The sequence below is a fragment of the Carettochelys insculpta genome, chromosome 18, assembly GCF_033958435.1.
Source record: "Carettochelys insculpta isolate YL-2023 chromosome 18, ASM3395843v1, whole genome shotgun sequence".
NCBI classification, from domain to species: Eukaryota; Metazoa; Chordata; order Testudines; family Carettochelyidae; genus Carettochelys; species Carettochelys insculpta.
In genome coordinates, this window is record NC_134154.1 from 11,458,004 (window position 1) to 11,478,741 (window position 20,738).

Genomic DNA, 20,738 nt, shown 5'->3' on the forward strand with positions numbered 1-20,738 from the left:
GGGGCAGCTGAGTTTGCCCCTGCTGGAACCGCACAGCTCAGCTGAGATGGAGGTGGCGGACACAGAGGCGGTGCCTGCAGCTGAAGGAGCTCCTTGGCTGAGGCAGGTTAATCCTGGGGATGGGGCTGTGGGTTTAGGGCTGAGAGGGTTTAACCCTGGGATTGGAGGGCAGGTTTGTGGGATGGCGGTACAGTCTGGAGATGTGGGGCGGGTTTGTGGGCCAAGGGGGTACAGCCTGGGAATGGGGCATGGAGGGTTGATGTGAACATTGCTCCTTCTTCCTTAAGAGCCTATGCCTGGGCACAGCATTTTCCTTGTCTTCATTTGCTCTCCAATTAGGGGGTGAAAGTAACAAACGTTCTAACTGGCACAAATTATTGTGTGTGGCTGTTCTTAAAATATGGGTTGCAAAAAGGATGGTTTGACATTATTTATTAAGTACTGTTTTGTATTCGCATGCGTGTGGCTCTCGAAGTATGGATTTTGTAACTGAATTTGAAAATATAGCTCTTATTATTTGTTTGCAGACCCCTGCACTAGTGGGTCCCTGGATTGGAACCCAGAGTACTTTGTGGGCTTGGGTTCTCCTCTGCACCACATCTAGCCACCAAAGAGCGTGGCCTTTACAGACTACAGTTTGCTCCTCAGGCAAGGAGCTAGACTTGAGGCTGCAATTGGCTACACAGTAAAGTGCAGATGTAGAGACGGATGAGTGCTTATACCCCCAAAATGGAGGCAAACTAAGTGGTGGGCACTGCCGGAGGGCATTGTCCTGAAGCAGACACTGCAGACAAAGCAAGCGACAAAGGATCCAGAGCCAGAGTGTAGAAACAAGGAGAGCCAAGTAGTGATGGGTGAGACACTGACGAGGAGGTGCTATGCTCCTTTTACAGAGCTAATTCCTAAGGTGACTAGCAGAAGGTATCATGGTGGTGAGTTGACCCCACTACACTGGCCTAGGGAGTCCAATCACAGTGGTACTTCTGTGAAGCTCAGGGATAGACATGTGCCCTCACACAGGTCCTATCCTCAAAGCCCTTTTCACCTCTGGTGACAGGGAGTCCTGCTGCTGCTGCTTAGACACTGGTGACAGGGGATGTGCTGGGCAGAGCCCAGTGCTGGCTGTGGGTTCCCCATGTGCTAGGAGTCGAGTCTGAATGGGAAGGCTCTGATGCAGACCTAAGCGCAGCCTCCAGAAGAAAGGCCCTCAAGCAGACGTCTCACTCTTTCTGGGTTGTAAGTGAAAGTTCTTACAGATCCTGCACCTGTCCTTTATTTGGGACACCTCAAAGCACTTCAAACAGCTGTCACAGGCATTGGCTTGTCACTTGGTTTGAAGCCTGGGGATCAGGGCATGACCTGTTCTGGGGCAAAGTCACAGCTGGGATGCTAATTACTAAACTAACACTAATACTTAAACTAATGGCTAACTTAGTAGTAGTAGGTAGTCCGTTGTGTCCAATGACGACGCCTTGAGCTTGCGCAGGCTCATTGGTTGTGGACTCGCATGTGGCTGAGGAGTCCAAGCTTTGAACGGCATGGGCATTCACAGTAGGGGTAAGGGAATTGTCCTGGCTCTGTTGGTGCGGCTGCTGCTGTTGCTTTCTTCCTCTCACGAACATCAATGAGGAGTATGCATCGCTGCTCTACAAAGTTGTCATACGCGTGTCGTACGAGAGCACGCCAGCCTGTTCGGTCGTTTGCATACTGCTCGAGCTGATCTGGTTTTAAACCAGCATGAGCAATGTTGGCCTTCACACAGTCTTTATACCTCTTGCGAGGCCTACCGTGATTCCTTTTGCCCTGGGAGAGTTCACCGTTGAGTTGCTGCTTAGGGATTCTTGACTCCTCCATTCATATGGCTTGCCCTGTCCAGCAAAGCTGGGCTTTCAGAATCATGGCTTCGATGCTTGTGGTTCCTGATCTGTCCAGAACTTCCAGGTTCGTAACTCTGTCCTGCCATCGAATGTCCAGTATTGACCTCAGGCTGCGTGTGTGGAAGTGCTCCAGCAGTTTTATGTTTTCTGTACAAGGTCCAGGTTTCACAGCCATACAGGAGACTGGTCAGGACTACAGCCTTGTCCACTTTCAGTTTAATGGACTGTCAGCTAACTAAGTACCACAGAACTAATCACAAAGCAGGTAACAATAGCTTTTAAGCATCACTAAACACTCTTGCAATGCAAGACGAGGTACTTCATCATAAGGAACTGAGGGTGAAGAGTCAGTGGCACTTAATATACCAGTACATGAGTACAGCACTTCAGAGGGTGCCAGAGCCAACTTACAGATATTGCTAAGGCAAAAATCTCCAACAACTGCACACATGGGAGTGTACACATCTAGACTGGAACTCACATGAGCAAGGATTTGAAAAAGAAACCAGGGCAACAGCTGCATTGACAATATAATTTCAAATCATCATATATTGATTAACAACAATGCATTCTTGCAGTTCTCTCAAGCACATACATACAGGGCAGCACAATTTATATCAGTATATCTGATTAAAATACGCTTTGTAAATGATAGGTAAGTACAGTACCTGCTTCATGTGTTGTTTCTGGGGCCATGGCAGTGGATGTGAAGGAAGCACTTACTTTTCCTGTAGAATAGTGAGCCTGTAGGAAAGATTAAAATCTCAGGATTTAAGATTATAAAAAACTAGAGGAAAAAGATGCACAAACATAACCTCCTCTCCTGTATTCTTCCCTCAAATCCATCTTATTAATTTTCATGTACATGGACACAATGAAATAAGCGACCTATATAACTGTGGTAGTAGTAGTAGTAATTATAGATTTACAGAATAATGAAAGCAGTCAGTCAGCTATCGTCAAAGCAATTCCAGTTCTTTTAAGTGTTAAAAGGAGATCTACATATAGGGTAAAATCCTGGCCTCATGGATAAAAGGGATGATTTTTCTTTTTATCATCTTCAATGAAACCAATATTTTACCCATAAGATGCATTTAATACCAGCACTTCCATGTGCCCTAGTAGAATGAATTAGCTTTCAGTTCAGTTTCTCATTTCCACCAGGTACTCAGATATGCCATGGTGAATAGTAGTAACAGGTTGGGCCTTCCTGGTCTGGCACCCTCAGGATCTGACCAGTCTTGAATGAGGGGATTTGCCAGACCAGGGAGGTTCCCTGCCACGAGGCCCCTCCATTCTTCTGCTGCTTCGATTCCAGCCCTGGCTGGAGCCCCCAAACACTGCCAGGCTGCGGGCTGCAGCCTCCTGCTACTGGGCCCAGCCCCACTGCCATGGGCTCCAGCTGTGGCTATGGCCTTGTTGCTGGTGGCTGTGAGCTCTGGTCCAAGCCCAGCAGCCATGGGCTCTAGCCATAGCCCCCCCAGCTCTGGCTGCAACGCTCGTGCCGTGGGTTCCAGCTGCAGCCCCCCTGCTGTGGGCTCCAGCCCTGGCTGCAGCTCCATTCCTGCTGGCTCTGGCCATGGCCGCAGCTCTACCACCGTCTCCAGCTTGGGGCACTCTGGACCAGTAACATCTGTGGTCCTGTTGGACCACAGATGCTGCTGAACCAGAGAATCCCAGTTTTTAAAGGTCCAACCTGTAGATACATTTGACTTGGGGGAGGGGAAAGGGTTATGTTGGCAGAGTGATGCTTCCTAAAGTAAATGCCACATTCCCAAAGTCCTTGTAACAATATGAAGCTGGGATCTAAATACCTTGAAAAAAAACAGTCCTGTTGGACAATACACATATTGGCTACTTTGTTTAACAATCCCTACCCTTATTCCACTGAAGAGAAAGGATGGCGTTTCCAAAATATGTTAACAGGTCAAAGTATTCACCACAGACACTGGATGAATTGCTGAAATATTCACCAACACAGTAAGCTATATATTTTCAAATCAGGCAAAACACCTATATTTAAAATGAAGTTTCAGGCATGATTATTTCAGTCTTCAATAGCTACTGAAAAATACATTTGTAAATTGAATCTCTAAAAGCAAGGTGATGTACATTAATATTTTTTGTCAAGACTTTGTTTGGTAAAAAGCAAATGAAAAGTGAGGGAAAGATTAGCCCCCATGGCTCATATAATCCTCTCTGCTGAAACTGGCAACATGAAGACAAGATTTGGTGATGTGGACACATGGTCACTCAAAATTGCACTGACCCTCATCAACAAATTTCATATAAATCACAAAATAGTAATCATATGGTTACAAATTTCAGTCACTGCCAGAAGTGAAAGGAGTTATTATCTCATAACCGGTTCCCTGAGCCTTTCTGTCCTCTCTGAAAATGAAAGCATTTGTATGAAACACATGCCACATGTGGACTTCTTCAACTAACAGCCAGAAGAGGTGGGGGAAAAGGCGGGAGGAACTAAAAATATTTTAATAAGTGGTTACAAGCCTTGGGAAGCACACGACAAACACAGTCTAAATCACACAAATAACCATTATGATCACAATTCACTGGTTCTGCTGTACTGCCAACATAATCAGCAAAGGACAAGATTTCATCCTTCATACCAAAAGGAGGCACTGTCATAAAAAGCATAGATTGAGCATTTTAAGATCAGCAGTGTCACACCACATTAAATATATTTTTAAACACCAAAAGCTAGTTGCAAAACTAGAAGTGTAGTTTTGTTAAAGAGTTTAACAACTCTGATTTTGCTAAAAAAGTATATATCCTCTTCCCTATCTGCCACTTTCAACTATAGAAAAAAATATTTTTTCCCCTTTTTCTTAACTAACAGTTGCTAAACTAGATGACAAGATCTGGAATGTTTCTCTATTATACGGTACCATCTACATTCTCTACCTCCTAAAAGGTATAGCAGGATTTAATAATACCATAGGAAAACACACACACACGCTTTCCTGATTCCTCTTTTGCAGATGCATCACTGCTGCAGTTTTAGATGTGTCTGATACTGTTGAAAAGTCACTATGAAATTTTATTGCATTTTTAATTTGTGTAATATTAGCCACAATAAAAAGAATAAATTCTGTATTTTCTTCCTTAAAATATTACCACTTACTAACTACAAGCACTCAAACGTCTTCTGTTTCCTATTTAAAGCAAACTTTCCGCTCCACTTGTTATAAAAAAAAGAGGCACTAGGCAGTTGTATTTCTCCATCTGTCAACTCTAACATTTGCTCTGATGAACTTCAGCTTACAGCTGTTCAGACACTGAGCATAAGGGGCTTATTGCTTCCACACCAATTTCTTTTAACAGGTTATCAGGGTAGGGTTTTATTATAGAACTTTATATCCACAGCTGGAGATATAAAGGGAGCACTGCAGGAACAACTTCTGTAAAATGTACTGAGTAAGTGAAATTACAATTACTAAACAGATGGAGGGGCTTTGGGAACACTCAGAGCGACACTTGAGTGGCCACTGTCACATGGCTCCTCATACCTATGTACAGTCTTTTTCAGAGTTTTCTTTTCAAAAAAAAAAAAAAAAAATGGAACCCCGCTTGTGGCTCTTAAAACCTAGATAATTTATATCTTTCTCACATCCACCTGTAGATCTGAAAGCATTTTATAGAGGTAAATATTATTACCCTCATTTCACAAAGAGGAGAACAGAGACAGAGAAGTGAAGGAACTTGCCCAAGATCACCTAGGAAAATCTGTGGAAGTGCTGGATATAGAATCCAGGTTTCCTGTGTGCTCTGGCCCTTAAATTACACTGCCTCCCACAGCAATCAACTGAGCTTTCCCAATTGTACCAGCTCATGGATCCGGCCCTGTGACATGGACAATGCACATTTCATCCTATCTTTTTCCCTAAATAATTTTTTTTTAAAAATTGTTCCTATTCAGGCAATTATACAAACATGAAAAACCAAATCTAAGCCTTCAGCTTCTCATATCTCTGGGCTCCTAATCAATCTATTCAGCCCATTTTGTTTTGAAATCACGTGTCATACTCCTACTGATATTGACACAATGGTGATACAAGCACAATAACATGCCCCAAAAAGTTTAGTATAACATTGAACCTATTTGCTGCCTATTCCCAGCAGCCTCTGATGCAGATATTCAATATGCCGATGGATGATTTCTTGATAACCACAAGCACACAGTAATATGCACCAGATAAAGGCACCTTTTACAAACAGCTCATTAAAAAAATGAGAAGAAGAAATGTTGATGAAGCTTCTGGTGATTTATGTGTATGCCCACAATCAGGAATGATTCACTGGCACTACTCTTAAGCTGTGTTCCTTCTGCCAAAGATAAATTAATTCAAAGCAAAAAATTACAAGCTGGAAGAAAAAGGCATTATCACCTAACTCACACCACAGTATTCACATCCTAAATTTAAAGGGCTCTGAACTCTTATCACACCTGCTTTCAAAAATATTTTAGGTTTGTTTACACATATTTTACAAAATGAAACCACCGACATACACAGCCCACTGCATTTCTAAATAATTGCAGTATAATTTAATTACACCACTCTCATTGCTGCAGATATATGGCAAGTTCCCTGCGCATCAGTAAACAGCCATGTCTGTTCAGGTGGCACTATGGATACTATAATGAAAAATGCCTTCTACCACACTTTAAAAATGGAATTAGTGTGCACTTAAAATCAACTTACTGCATTCAGCTTATCCACTTTTCTCTTTTCTGGGGCTTTCATTGTAGCTGCTAGAATATCATCTCCTTTGAATTCTTTATACAGCTCCAGTAGCGTCTCTCGGGTCTCTGCATTTGTATTTTTCAGATAGTAAGATGGATCCAATTTTGCTTTTTCTTCATCTGTAAGACAGGATTAAATCATGTTCAGTTAAAAAGCAAGCTATTTACCTCAAAAATCATTTTGTTCCCCTTCAACTCAACAGGGCCATATGTATCACTCACCAACAGAAGTTGGTCCAATAAAGTAATATCTCATCTACCTCGTTTACAGAAGAAATCTTTTTCATGAAACAGCCACAAATTTTTGATCTTGCAAAAGCGATTATGATGAATGAGTAATAGTCTAAGAGGTGAAGCCGTGTTAGTCTGTAGCTTCACAAACAAGCAGTTCTGACACATCTTAAAAGACTTTGGCTGTGTCTACACTTACATTCGTCTTTTGAAAGAGGCATGCAAATGAGGTGCAGATTTACACATCTGGTGCTTTATTTGCATATTCTCCTTTCGAAAGAAAAAAAGCCATGTTTTCAGGGCTTTTTCTAAAGTAATCCCCATCTTTGAAAGAACCCTTCTTCCTGAAACAAAATAGGAAGAAGGGTTCTTTCAAAGACAGGGTTTATTTTTGAAAGAGTCCCATCTACATAGCTTTTTCTCTTTCGAAAGATGCTTTTTTGAAAAGGGAATATGCAAATGAGGTACCAGATATGCAAATATGCATCTCATTTGCATTTTGATTTCCCTTATTGGCACTCCTTTTTCGAATTAGGAATGCAAGTGTAGACACAGCCTTTATATCTTTATATTTTTGATCTTTTTTAAAAATCTGAGGAAGTGGGTCTTTGAGGTGCTTTAAAGACTGCTTGTTATTTATGATGAATGAGTGATCAGTAAGGCACAATGTGGAAACAGTAGAAACTGAGTACATGTATCCCTCAATTATGAATGTAATTCATTGAACAAAAAACATTTGTAAGGTGAAAATTCATAAGTCGAAAATGAAATTCCCATTAATTTCAATGTAAAAAATTCTGACTGGTTCCCGACTCCCTAAAAAATTACCCGGTATTTTCCCAGGTTATAATACTATATAGTCATAGAAATAAGAACAGTGTCACTTTATTGCTTTTTTTTTTCTTAATTACATTTATTACCACTAGTCAGTTCTTAGATAGTGGTGAAGAAGGTAGTGTTGATGCAAGTTCCATGGGATCTTCTGTGTCATCATCGGAAACAGCTCAATGACTACAACCTCCTTAACTGGGGTATTGTCTTCAGCTTTTGAGGCTCAGGGTTGAAGATCAGTGGACGGTGATGAGGGTGTAGGAGGAAGTGATGAGGTTGAGGGTTGAAAAATGATAGAATTGAAGTCTGCACTGCAGCCCTCTTTTTCCCATCGCACAGCTCCTGATAGTATTGAAAGGCTTCACGAATTTGTTGTTTGCATGCTGAACTCCGTTCTAAGTTTGGGTTGTTGTCATCGAGAATTCGTGTAGTGGCCTCCAACCCACTGAAGAATTCTGAGAGTGTTTTAGTGTCCAGCATTTTTTGTGGTTCGCCCAATTCTTCCTCCCCCTCTTCTGATCACCTTTCTGCATCCAGCTGAATTAATTTGTCATTAGTTAATTCTTTACCATGTGACAATAACAGGTCTTGATCATCATCTATGTCTACCTCATTGAATCCTGCCTGAGTTTCCAGTCATGCCACAGAACTCAAATGCCTCTCACTTCACCCTCAAAACTACAGAAATCATGAACATATTTTGGCAATAGCTTTTTCCAAACACCAGTCAGGATGATTTGAGTAATTTTATTCCATGAATTGTGATATTTTTTATAGCCATCTTCACATTGTAGTTCTTCAAAAAATGCTTAATTCTTGGTTTGTCTTCTCAATCTGATGCAAATACAAGTACCTCATCACCAGTTGCAGATAGTAAGCTTTAAATATAACAGTGACGCCTTGATCCATTGGCTGAAGGATGGAAGTGGTATCTGGAGGCAAAAAAACCACTCAAATGTTATCACCATAGTCTTCGACATTTATAGGGTGACCGGGAGCATTATGAGGATCAGCAGACATTTATAAACCAGGTTATTTTCAGCACAATATTTCGAGATGAATGTAATCATCAAAAACCTGCTCTATCACTCATGCCTTTCAATTAGAACCCCAGACCACAGATTATGATGCCTTGTTTAAGCCTTTAAGCACCCTCGGATTTTCCAAATGGTAAATAAGGAGAGGTTCTATTTCACTTCTCCTTCCTCATTTCCACCAAGAACGAATATAAGTCAATCCTTCAAGGCCTTGAAACCTGCTGCTTTTGTGTTATCTCTTGAAATAAAGGTTTGAGAAGGTATTCTTTTCCAGACAAAACCCATTTTGTCAACATAAAAAATTTGTTTTGGAGAATATCCACCACCTTCAATTATTCACTGCAGTGTGGCTGGGAAAATGTTAGCTGCCTGAGTATCAGCACACGTTGCTTCACCTGTAACACACAGGCTTTGATAATGTGAACACACTTTAAAGCACTCAAACCAAACGTGACTGGCTTTGAACCTTACTTTGGTGGCCCCAACTTGCCTCTCTTCCTCAGCTTTCTTCTTCAGGTCCTCAAACAAAGACAGGACTTTCTCCCTTACGATGAGAAAGCTCAAAGTCATGTTGCATTCGTTATGGCTGTCAATCCAATTTATTAAAAACAACAAGAAGTCCTTTGGCATCTTATAGACTAAATATTTTGGAGCATAAGTTTTCAAGGGCAAAGACCTGCTTCGTCAGATGCATGAGTGGGGATTCCAGAGGAGGGTCTAAAGTTTAAAAGTCTTTCAAGTTTGCCCATTATTGCATCCCTGGCCTTTGTTATTCAATGCAACTTTTAGCTCCACCAACATACTTTTCTGCCTTTTCTTTCTGCACAAAGATCGTATACACAGTCAATGCTGCCAAGTTCATTTCCAAACGTATGTCCTTTGGTTGCTGGCCCTCTTCAATTCTTTTAATAACTTCAAGGTTGGTAGCCCTGGATATTGCTTTCCTTGGTTCTTGGCCTTAGTGACAGCTCCTGAAGAAACTTTTTCACGTCTAAGACCCATGATGATCACAAATAAAGATATCTGAAAATTAATATCACTCACAGGCAAGATGACATGAACACACAAAAGTACACAAAGCAACTGGAAGAGCTGGGTAGCTGAGGGAAATGAGTCAGCCTCACACTGTGGTCTGCCGTATTCCTCCACATTCGTTACTTAGGAAGCGGATGCTCAATGAAGATTGGTTCTTCTTGGTAGTGAAAATATGTTTGTAAATTGAAAAATGGGTATAAATTTACATGTTTTGTTGTAGCAAAAATACATAAATTAAAAGTTTGTAAATTGAGGGATAGGTGTAAGGAGAGAGAATTTACTGGCCATGCAACATAAAAGGACTTGATTTCATATCCTATAACACTGACTCTTCAGAACAATGGGGAGCTCTCTAAACTCTTGTAGATGAATTAAAACCACTTGTATGGAATACTAAATAAAGACACTATTTTTGCATACTTAATGCGAAAAAGAAAAAGAAATCCATGGCTTATAATTCCCATGATAAGTGATGTGATGTCACAGAACAGATCACTTTTTTCAAAAAGTGATGTAAGTCACAGCTGGGTTCTTCCTTGGCATACCTAATTTTTCCTGGCAAATATATAGAGCTGAGTTATGGTATGGGCCAGGAATGGAGTTGGATGGTAATCCCTCCAGATCCGATATGGTGGCTGGCCTGGGCCTCAGCCACCCCTCCACCCTGAGTGTGCCCCAGATTTTGGGGTCTGCTGGTCCATTTAATGGTAAACATGGTCAGGACTGTTTCTCTTATGTTTCTGCCAGGTCTAGAACTACATGCTTGGCTTTTAGGCACCACTACATAACATTTCATAAACCCACCATCCAAAATTTTCTTTTAAAAAGCACTCAAAGTTCCACAAGTTGTTCTCTGCATTTGCATATTAGGATTAGAGTTCCATAAGACAAACTTCAGCTCATCCTTACCTGGGTCTGTCACTTTTAAGTTGTTTTTAACATGGAAAAAGTTGGAGACATTAAATTTGTCCAGATTGGTTGGGTCCTGAAAATAAAAATAAAGTATAAATCTTCTCAATGAAAACACAACGGAGGGTAATAGTGTCTGTGTGTTAACCCAATGGTAAACAAGGGGCCAGAGAAGATTGAGCTAAACACGGTACAGGCAAAATTTCAGGTAAACTATTTATGGAAAACAGCTATCAAAAAAGCAATATGTGAAAAGATTTAAAAAATCCTGGTTATATTTATTGTATTATTGAAGTTTAGTGTTGTTTTTATTAGTAAGTACAGAACCAGTTACAGACAGTGTTGCTCAAGAACAGACTGGCTACAACAGAAAACTGATCAAAGCTTGCAAACACCATATGAGATTCTAAATCTCAATTGGAATCAGCTTTCCAGAGCTTTGGCCAAATCAGATGTCCAGCATAAACGGGTCACATTACTGAAGTTATTTATAAATATCTATAGATCTAAACAGGTGCCTACAGAAATGTTCAAAACTACCTGCTCCTTTCGGCAACTAAATATGCTTTAAAAATTTGGCCCTAGGGAAGCTAACACTGCAAACTAATACAATATAATAAAAATGATTCCTTCATTTTAAATGAGAAATTTAACATTTTAAATGGGAGCTATCATTGAATGCCCAAATGACAGGATGACCATCCATCCCACATTTGCGGTGCCAAAAAGGTGTCCCTACTTATTTTTCAAAAGGGATGAATTGCCCCAGATTTGGGCCCTCCCCGCAGCTGACATTTTCCGCCAGCAGCTGCGCAGGCGTAGCTGCTAGCAGGAGTCACTTCCCTGAGCCTTGGGGAACTGGGGGGAGCATGGGCGGCTGCCGCGTCACTGCTGCTTCCCTGGGGCTTGGGGAGCACCGGCAGCTGCTGCTTCCCTGCAAAGTGTTGGGGGCTACCGCTTCCCTGGGGCCTGAGGAGTGCCAGTGGCTGCTGCCTTCTTTTCAGTTCCCCGGGCCATGGAGGAGCCACCCCTCCCCCACATATCTTCATGTCCCGTATTTGGTGCAATACCTGCAGACCAGTTGCATTCTGAGGTTCATTCAACACCAGGTAAGAACATAAGAATGGCCATACTGGGTCAGACCAAAGGTCCATCCAGCCCAGTATCCCATCTGCCGACAGTGGCCAATGCCAGGTGTCCCAGAGAAGGAGAACAGAAGACAATGATCAAGTGATTTCTCTCCTGCCATCCATCTCCTGCCCTTGTACTGAAGGCTGGGGCACCATACTTTACCCCTGGCTAATAGCCATTTATGGACCTAACCTGCAAAAATTTATCGAGCTCTTTTTTAAACCCTAATAGAGTCCTGGACTTCACAGCCTTTTCCGGCAAGGAGTTCCACAGGTTGACTGTGCACTGTGTGAGGAAAAATTTCCTTTTATTAGTTTTGAACCTACTACCCCTCAATTTCATTTGGTGTCCCCTAGTTCTTGTATTATGGGAAAAGGTAAATAATTTTTCTATATTCACTTTCTCCACACCATTCATGATTCCATATACCTCTATCATATCGCCCCTCAATCGCCTCTTTTCCAGACTGAAAAGTCCCAGTCTCTCTAGCCTCTCCCCATATGGGACCCGTTCCAAACCCCTAATCATCTTAGTCACCCTTTTCTGAACCTTTTCTAATGCCAATATACCTTTTTTGAGGTGAGGAGACCACATCTGCACACAGTACTCAAGATGTGGGCGTACCATAGTTTTATATAGGGGAAGTATGATATCTTTTGTCTTATTATCTATCCCTTTTTTAATAATTCCTAACATCCTATTTGCTTTACTAACTGCCGCTGCACACTGCGTGGATGTCTTCGGTGAACTATCCACTATAACTCCAAGATCCCTTTCCTGATCTGTCGTAGCTAAATTTGACCACGTCATGTTGTACGTGTAGTTTGGGTTATTTTTTCCAACATGCATTACCTTACACTTACCCACATTAAATTTCATTTCCCATTTTGCTGCCTAATCGCTCTGTTTGCTGAGATCTTTTTGTAGTTCTTCACAATCCCTTTTGCTTTTGACTGTCCTGAACAACTTGGTGTCATCTGCAAACTTTGCCACCTCACTGCTTACCTCATTTTCTAGATCATTGATGAACAAGTTGAACAGGATCGGTCCCAGGACTGACCCCTGGGGAACACCACTAGTTACCCCCCTCCATTGTGAAAATTTACCATTTATTCCAACCCTTTGTTTTCTGTCTTTTAACCAATTCCCGATCCATGAAAGGATCTTTCCTCCTATCCCATGACCGCCTAATTTACATAAAAGCCTTTGGTGTGGGACTGTGTCAAAGGCTTTCTGGAAATCTAGGTATATTATGTCCACTGGGTGCCCCTTGTCCGCATGTCTATTAACCGCTTCAAAGAATTCTAATAGATTAGTTAGACACGACTTCCCTCTGCAGAAACCCTGCTGACTTTTGCCCAACAATTTGTGCTCTTCTACGTGCCTTGCAATTTTATTCTTTACTATTGTTTCTACTAATTTGCCTGGTACTGATGTTAGACTTATTGGTCTATAATTGCCAGGGTCTCCTCTGGAGCCTTTTTTAAATATTGGCGTTATATTGGCCGTCTTCCAGTCATTGGGTACCGAAGCAGATTTAAAGGATAGGTTACAAACCACTGTTAGTAACTGCACAATTTCACATTTGAGTTCTTTCAGAACCCTTGGGTGGTAAGGATTGCCTTCAGATTCACGTGAATCCTTTTGATCATCCTTTTGGGCAAATAAACCCAAATCCTTTTCATCATGCATTAGCATTTTTTCAGTCTAAGAAAATATTCACTATCATACAACGCCCTTCATACCCAAGACAACACAAGACTGCTTTTGAAACAGAAGGGAGTTTGATCATAGCAGGCCAGCGATTATGTCGACCAAGTCAACTACAACTACTTGGGCTAATCTACACTACATACAGCATCAGAAGCTCTCCATTGAAAGCAGTGCTCCCTGTATACTGAGCATGTGGGAGGCTGCCTAGGAGAGAGATGGGTGCCACCCAACTGATAGGCAGAGTGCTCACAACTGCCCATGACCAGCAGCAGCATGTGTTTCTATTAGAGGTGCACCTCAGCATATGCCTCAGTACACACAACTGAATTTTTTTTGCACATGGATGGAAAAAAATTAGAGGGAACTTTGCTTGACCAAATACAATACAACTACCGCTGTTCAGCAAATCCATGACTAGGAGCAGGAGGCCACTTCTAGAGATTATTAGTGTTCTGCCCATTTTTGAGAAGTGCCATGTGATCATTTATTTCCACTGGAGCAATTACCATCAGGCACTAGAGAAGACTCCCTCCATGTAATGCTTCATTTGAAGAACAGTATATCTAACAGTCCAAAGTCTCTTAATACTCAAATCTTCCCGCAGGACTAGAACTCATGACCTAGTTTACAAATCACTCAACTGTGAAGACAGTTCAGTAGAAGTACAGGGCTAGTAACAATCTGTGAAATAAAAGATGAGGGGACTGAAAGAACAGAGATATTTTATGATGGAATAATTTGGTTCAAAGGTAGCCAAGCCAAGGTATTAAGTGAATGAGGGAGAAGGGGTACGTCACCACTGTCACAAACACTATTTTTAAACAGCTTTCCAAGCACAAAAAGGTGATAAATGATTTAAAAAAAAAAAACTAGATAATTAAATCTAAGTTCCCATAGTAACATTTTAAAGTCAAACTATAAAGTTATTTCTCAGAAGTATGTCAAAAAGTCAGTTCCAGTGATGCTTCTACATATTGCTAAACAAAAAGACCTTGAAGCACTAAACCCATTTTAAAGCAATTTAATATTAGTAGGGAATAAATGCTCACTCTGAGGGATGGACATTAGGAGCTAAATTTGAGTTCCTCACGCAGTCAAAATTTCCACTGACTTAATAGCTGTGTTAGGTCACAAGTCTGTAATTCACCCTTCTCTGGCAGAAGACACAGTGAATTTCAGGATTCCTGTCTTCCTTTGGGTTTTGAACCTAAAAAGTCATCTTGCATGTGTTCTTGCCACCATGTCTTGATAAGGTCAACTAGCCAATGCAAGGGAAGAGTTGTCACACCAGTGACTAGAAAAGAGAACAAGGTGTCATGAGGGCTGGCCTTATATCTGCCACTTGCTGCAAGATCCGAGGCAAATCTCTTCAGCTCTTTCCTTACCTATAAAAACATAGCTCATATGCAGAAGTGCCATGAGCTTTAATCAACACTTAATCAACAGTAAAAAACAATGCCCTACCAGAGGCAGATCTTTAAATTGTGTGTCCATGTAGCTTCCTGCACAATTTTTTTGACCTTTAGTTAAAGCAGTTAAGACAGAGGGATGCCTATTGGAAAGGCAGGTTTCACACTAGTATCATTTAATAATCCTTAATCTTTTCTCCTAATGATTATTTCCACCCCCCGCAAGGCTTTCTTCTTGTAAGCTCATCAACAGAGCAAAGAGGTCACAGCATCACATCAGGATATCCAATTATTCCAGGAAATTATATCTGACAGAAAATAAAAAGTTGTAGAGTGGTAAAGGTTTTTTGGGGATACAAAAATCTACAATACAATAGTCAAAAGTTCAAAATAAGAATAATAGAATCATAGAATCTCAGGGCTGGAAGGGACCTCAGGAGGTCACCCAATCCAGCCCTCTGCCTAAAGCAGGATCAATCCTATCTAAATCATCCCAGCTAGGACTTTGTCAAGCTGGGACTTATAAACATCTAGGGATGGAGACTCTACCACCTCTCTAGGTAACACATTCCAGTGCTTCACCCCCCTTCTGACAGAGTAGTTTTTCCTAATATTGGTCTTATGCCTTTCCCTCTGTAACTTGACACTATTGGTCCTTATTCTGCCATCTTTCGCTACCGAAAACAGATTCTCTCCATCCTCTTTAGAGCCCCCCTTCAGGAAGTTGAAGGCTGCTATCAAATCATCCCTCACTCTTCTCTTCTGCAAACTAAATAAGCCCAAATCCCTCAGGCCCTCCTCATAGGTAATATGTTCCAGCCCACTAATCATTTTCATTGCCCTCCCTAGGACTCTCTTTAACGCATCGACATCCTTCCTATATTGTGGGGCCCGGAACTAGACACCATACTCCAGATGTGGCCTCACCAGTGCCGAACAGAGAGGAATAACAACTTCTCCAGATCTGCTGGAAATGCTTATCCTAATGGACCCCATTATGTCATTAGCCTTTCTGGCTATAAAGGCACACTGTTGACTCATATTCAGCCTCTCATCCACTGTAATCTCCAGGTCCTTTTCTGCTGCACTGCTGCTTAGCCAATTGGTCCCCAGCCTGTAACAATGTTTGTAAGTCTTCCACTCCAAGTGGAGGACTCTGCACTTGTCCTTATTAAACATGATCAGATTTCTTTTGGCACAATCCTCCAATTTATCTAGGTCGCTGTGGACCCTATCCCTACCCTCCAACATATTTACCTGTACCCTAGCTCAGTGTCACCCGCAAATTTGCTGAGGGTGCAATCCACTCCCTCATCAGGGTCATTAATAAAGATGTTGAACAATATCATCCCTAGAACCAGTCCTTGGGGGACTACATTTGAAACCAGACTTTGAGCCACTGATCACTACCCTTTGGATATGACCATCTAACCAGCTTTCTATCCACTTTACAGTCCATTTATCCAATACATAATTCCTTTACTTATGGGCAAGAATATTGTCGGAGACTATCAAAAGCTTTGCTAAAGTCAAGGTGCATCATATGCATTGACTTCCTCATGTCCACTGAGCCAGTGACCTCATTGTAGAAGCTAACCAGATTAGTCAGGCACGATTAGCCCTTGGTGAATCTATGTTGACTATTCCTGATCACTTCCCCCTCTTCTAAATGCTGCAAAATGGATTCCTTGAGGATCCCCTTCAGGATTTTTCTGTGGACTGAGGTAAGGCTGACTGGACTATAGCTCCCTGGATTGCCCTTCTTTCCCTTTTTAAAGATGGGCACTATATTTGCCTTCGTTCCAGGTCATCTGGGACCGCCCCCTATCACCATGAGTTTCAAAGATAATGGCCAAAGGCTCTGCAATGTCATTTGCCAATTCCCTCAGTACCACTGGATGCATTAAATCCAGACACAAAGATTTGTGTATGTCTAGCTTTTCTAAATAGCTCCTAATCTGTTCTTTCCCCACTGAGGGCTGCCCACTTCCTTCCCATACTGTATTGCCTAGGTGCAGTAATTTGGGAGTTAAACTTGTCTATGGAGACATCAGCAAGAAAAGCATTGAGTACTTCGGCTTTTCCTGCATTCTCTGTCACCAGGTTACCTCTTTCATTCAGTAATAGTCCCACACCCTCCCTGATCACCCTCTTATTGTTAAACATGCCTGTAGAAACCTTTCTTGTTACGCTTCATATTCCTTGCTAGCTGTAGTTCCAATTGTGCTTTCACCTTCCTGGTTACTCCTGTGCATTCTCGAAGAATATATCTGTACTCCTCCTTCGTCATCTGTCCAAGTTTTCACTTCTTATACACATCCTTTCTGACTTTCAGCTCACCAATGATTTCCTTGGTAAGCCAAGCTGAATGCCTACCATATTGCTTCTCTCAGGCTGTGTCGAGACTAGCCCCCACCTTTGAAGGGGGCATGGTAATTAGGGTGGCGGGAGACTACTAATGAAGTGCTGCATATGCACTGTAGCACTTCATTAGGCTAAATCTCCCCCGTGGCAACTTTGAAGTGGGACACTCAAAATTTTGTAAAGGAGTAAAGGGACTTTGAAGTAGCGTGGGTACCTTGAAGAACCTGCAGCTGACCCATGGCTACACTGAAGACAGCACTTTGAAGTTGCCGTGGGGGAGATTTAGCCTAATGAAGTGCTGCATATGTACCGCAGCACTTCATTAGTAATCCCCAACATCCTAAATACCATGCCCCCTTCGAAGTCGGGGGCTGGTCTAGACACAGCCTAACTGCTCATTAGGATGGTTTGTTCCTGTGCCTTCAATAAGGCTTCTTTAAATACTCTCCTGGACTCCTTTTCCCTTCATGTTAACTTCCCAGGGGATCCTGCCCATCAGTTCTCTGAGGGAGTCAAAAGTCTGCTCTTTTGAAATTAAGGGTCTGTATTTTACTGCTTACCCTTCTTCCTTTCGTCAGGATCCTGAAATCTACCATCTCATGACCACTGCAGCTCAGATTGCCACCCACTTCTAGTTTCTCACCTGTTTGTGAGCAGCAGGCCAAGCTGCACACAGCCCCCAGGTCAGTTCCTTCAGCACTTGTACCATGAAGTTATCCCCAACATTTTCCAAAACCTCCTTGATTGCCTGTGTGCTGCTGTATTGGTCTCACAACAAACATCAGGGTGATTAAAGTCTCCCATGAGAACCAGGGCCCGTGATCTGGAAGCTTCTCTTTGTTGTCTGAAGAAAGCCTCATCTACCTCATCCACCTGATCTGGTAGGCTAAAGCAGACACCAACCAAAACATCACCTCTACTGCTTCCTCCTCTAAGCTTAACCCAAAGACTCTCAGCTGGCTTTCCTCCATCCATATACTGGACCTCTGAGCGATCACACTGTTCTCTTGCATAAAGCACAGCTCCTTTTCTCCCCTGCCTGTCCATCCTGAACAGTTTATACGTTTCCATGACTATGCTCCACTTATGAGTCCTTCCACCAAATCTCCATTATTCCTATCACCTTATACTTCTTTGACTGTGCCAGGGCTTCTAATTCCTCCTCCTTATTTCCCAGGCTTTCCAGAATATTGCAGACTACTCTGTTAGTGACCAATATACTGACACATATGTGAATAGTACACCAATTCAAGAAAAATGTAACAGAGCTATTCAAATTGTCACTTTCTATTAAAAAGTTCTCAAGATTCCATCTCTACTAAGTCAATGGTTAGTACAGCAGAGCTGCGGCTTCATCTCATTAAATGATACAATTATGCCTTTCATTCATCCCTGAAATTGTACGTCTCCACTGGTGAATAAATCTTTAGTTTTACGGCTGGCAGTAAAACCAAAAGATATTTATAAAAGTCAACCTGTGTGAGTCTGTACCCAATGACGATCCACTGGCTCACTCTTTCCTTCTCCCCCTACCTGGCTTGCCCTCAGATCATTTCTCATTATTTTTCAGTTCCATTACAACAACTAGGATGCAAAATGTATTGGAGCTCTTGTGTAAGAGAATGTGCTTTTGAATTTCCAGGAGTAGGAAATCTGGGCATATTTCTTACCCATCATAATATGCTCCTGCACATACATACCTGCACATTTGTGTGTGTGTGTGTGTGTACACATATGTACGTACCCACAGAGGCTGAACCTCTCTAATCTGGAACTCTTTCATCTGGCAAACTCTGTTATCTGGCATAATTTTAGTTAGCCAGACAACCACTTATGATGGGTGTGGCCAAGCTTCCTGTGGTCCCATGAAGTTTGTTTCCAGCCACCACTCCTGCCTCTCAGTGTTCTGTCCTGTTGTTTAGCTGTCACTTACCCCTACATGTCTTTTACGAGCCCAGCCAACAGTGGAAATATTGGTAATATGCTAAAAACACTGACTTTCTATTGTCCAGCGCATTCTCTCATCTGGCACTGCTCAGGTCCCAAGGGTGCCAGGTGAGAGAGGTTCAACCTGTGTGCGTGTCTGTGTGCGCGCGCGCGCACACGCGCACACACACACAGACACACACAGAGTTCCACTGCAAAAACAAAACAAAAGGGGTAAATTTTGTGCTCTACATTGACATCACAGAGAGAGGGAGTGAGGGAGACAAAAACTGGGCATGGATAAAGCAATAAAGCAAAGAGCTGTGGGGATTGGCACAACTTTAAACTGCCAACTGAAAGTGCAGATGGCCTGTTTTCAAACATTCCTATACCTATTCCCAAGCTATACCACTTACTTTCAGAAAGTTATGGTTTTACCTACTTGCATGCCAAGACACTATAGGTGAAGAAAATAAGACAGGGATCCCGTCCAGGGATCCAAAAATACATTTTAAAATGAAGGGAGAACATAAGGATTTTATAGAAAGTCACATTTCTGCCACTCCTGGTCAAGCTTATAGGTATATTTCGCTACTGGAACAATATCTATTTGCAGCAGGGAGATGGGAGGAGAAAAAGTGGCCTGTAAAAAAAGATTAAATCTGGTAACATTATATCTCCTCTATAAGTACATCATAATTAAAGTTAATTTACAATTCATATATAATTTAAACAAATTTAGTTATCTAGCTATGTAAGGGCCTTGATAAATCCAAGTGTTAGAATTCAAGATTCCACAGGCTACTCCCGGCTGATAACTTTAAAAGTTAGCATTTCATAGCAATAATGCTTTTAATAGTTTACTGTCTTGATCAGCATGACCGTCAACACTGACCAACTGTGGAAAAAGACTTTTTGGCCTCTCACCTCCCCAATTTCCCCTGGCTCTCCAAACCTTCACTTAACTACCTCCTCAGAATCAACTCAAGAATCACTGTATGGAATATGGTAAATAGCAAACTGCAATCTCATCTCATTAGGGGTCACAGCTCTTCTCTTCTCTGCTCTTCGGAGTTCAAAGTGTGAAAAACACTAATGAGAAACACCAAGGCCTTGTGTGCTCTCCTTCATTATACTCAGGGGGCTATTTTATTCAAATAGGAACCATAAAGATTTGATTTATACTATTTCCCTTCTAGTCTCATTTTTGCAACTCAGGAATTTCACTGTATGTTGAGTAGGCAGGCTAATTAAGCTGCATATTATAAATATATTTTCTGTCATTGAAGAAGTGTTCTATAACTTGAAATCTGAGATACACAACTCAGTCAGGTTATCTAGGGTAATAAATCAACTGACTCCTCTCTCTAAAATTAAACATGGTTCACTACGAATAGTTCAATTTAGAATTAGACGTGTTGACTGCAAGAACACAGAAACAAATGTTAACTTATGTGCAGAGAACTGCAGGATTCTACAGAGCACATTTCTCCCCCAAAACTTACAAAAT

General features: G+C 41.8%; 1 protein-coding gene across 6 annotated transcripts in view; it reads right to left on the reverse strand.

Moving 5' to 3' along the window:
* Positions 1–20,738, reverse strand: part of PPIL2 (peptidylprolyl isomerase like 2) — a 181,595-nt gene that overhangs the window by 102,098 nt on the left and 58,759 nt on the right. For all 6 annotated transcript variants that reach the window (XM_075012264.1, XM_075012262.1, XM_075012263.1 and 3 more), the window contains exons 9-11: positions 10,686–10,761; positions 6,602–6,762; positions 2,546–2,621 (exon numbers count right to left, since the gene is read on the reverse strand). In XM_075012264.1, the coding sequence (XP_074868365.1) occupies positions 2,546–2,621; positions 6,602–6,762; positions 10,686–10,761 (313 nt within the window). The remainder of the gene's footprint in view (positions 1–2,545; positions 2,622–6,601; positions 6,763–10,685; positions 10,762–20,738) is intronic.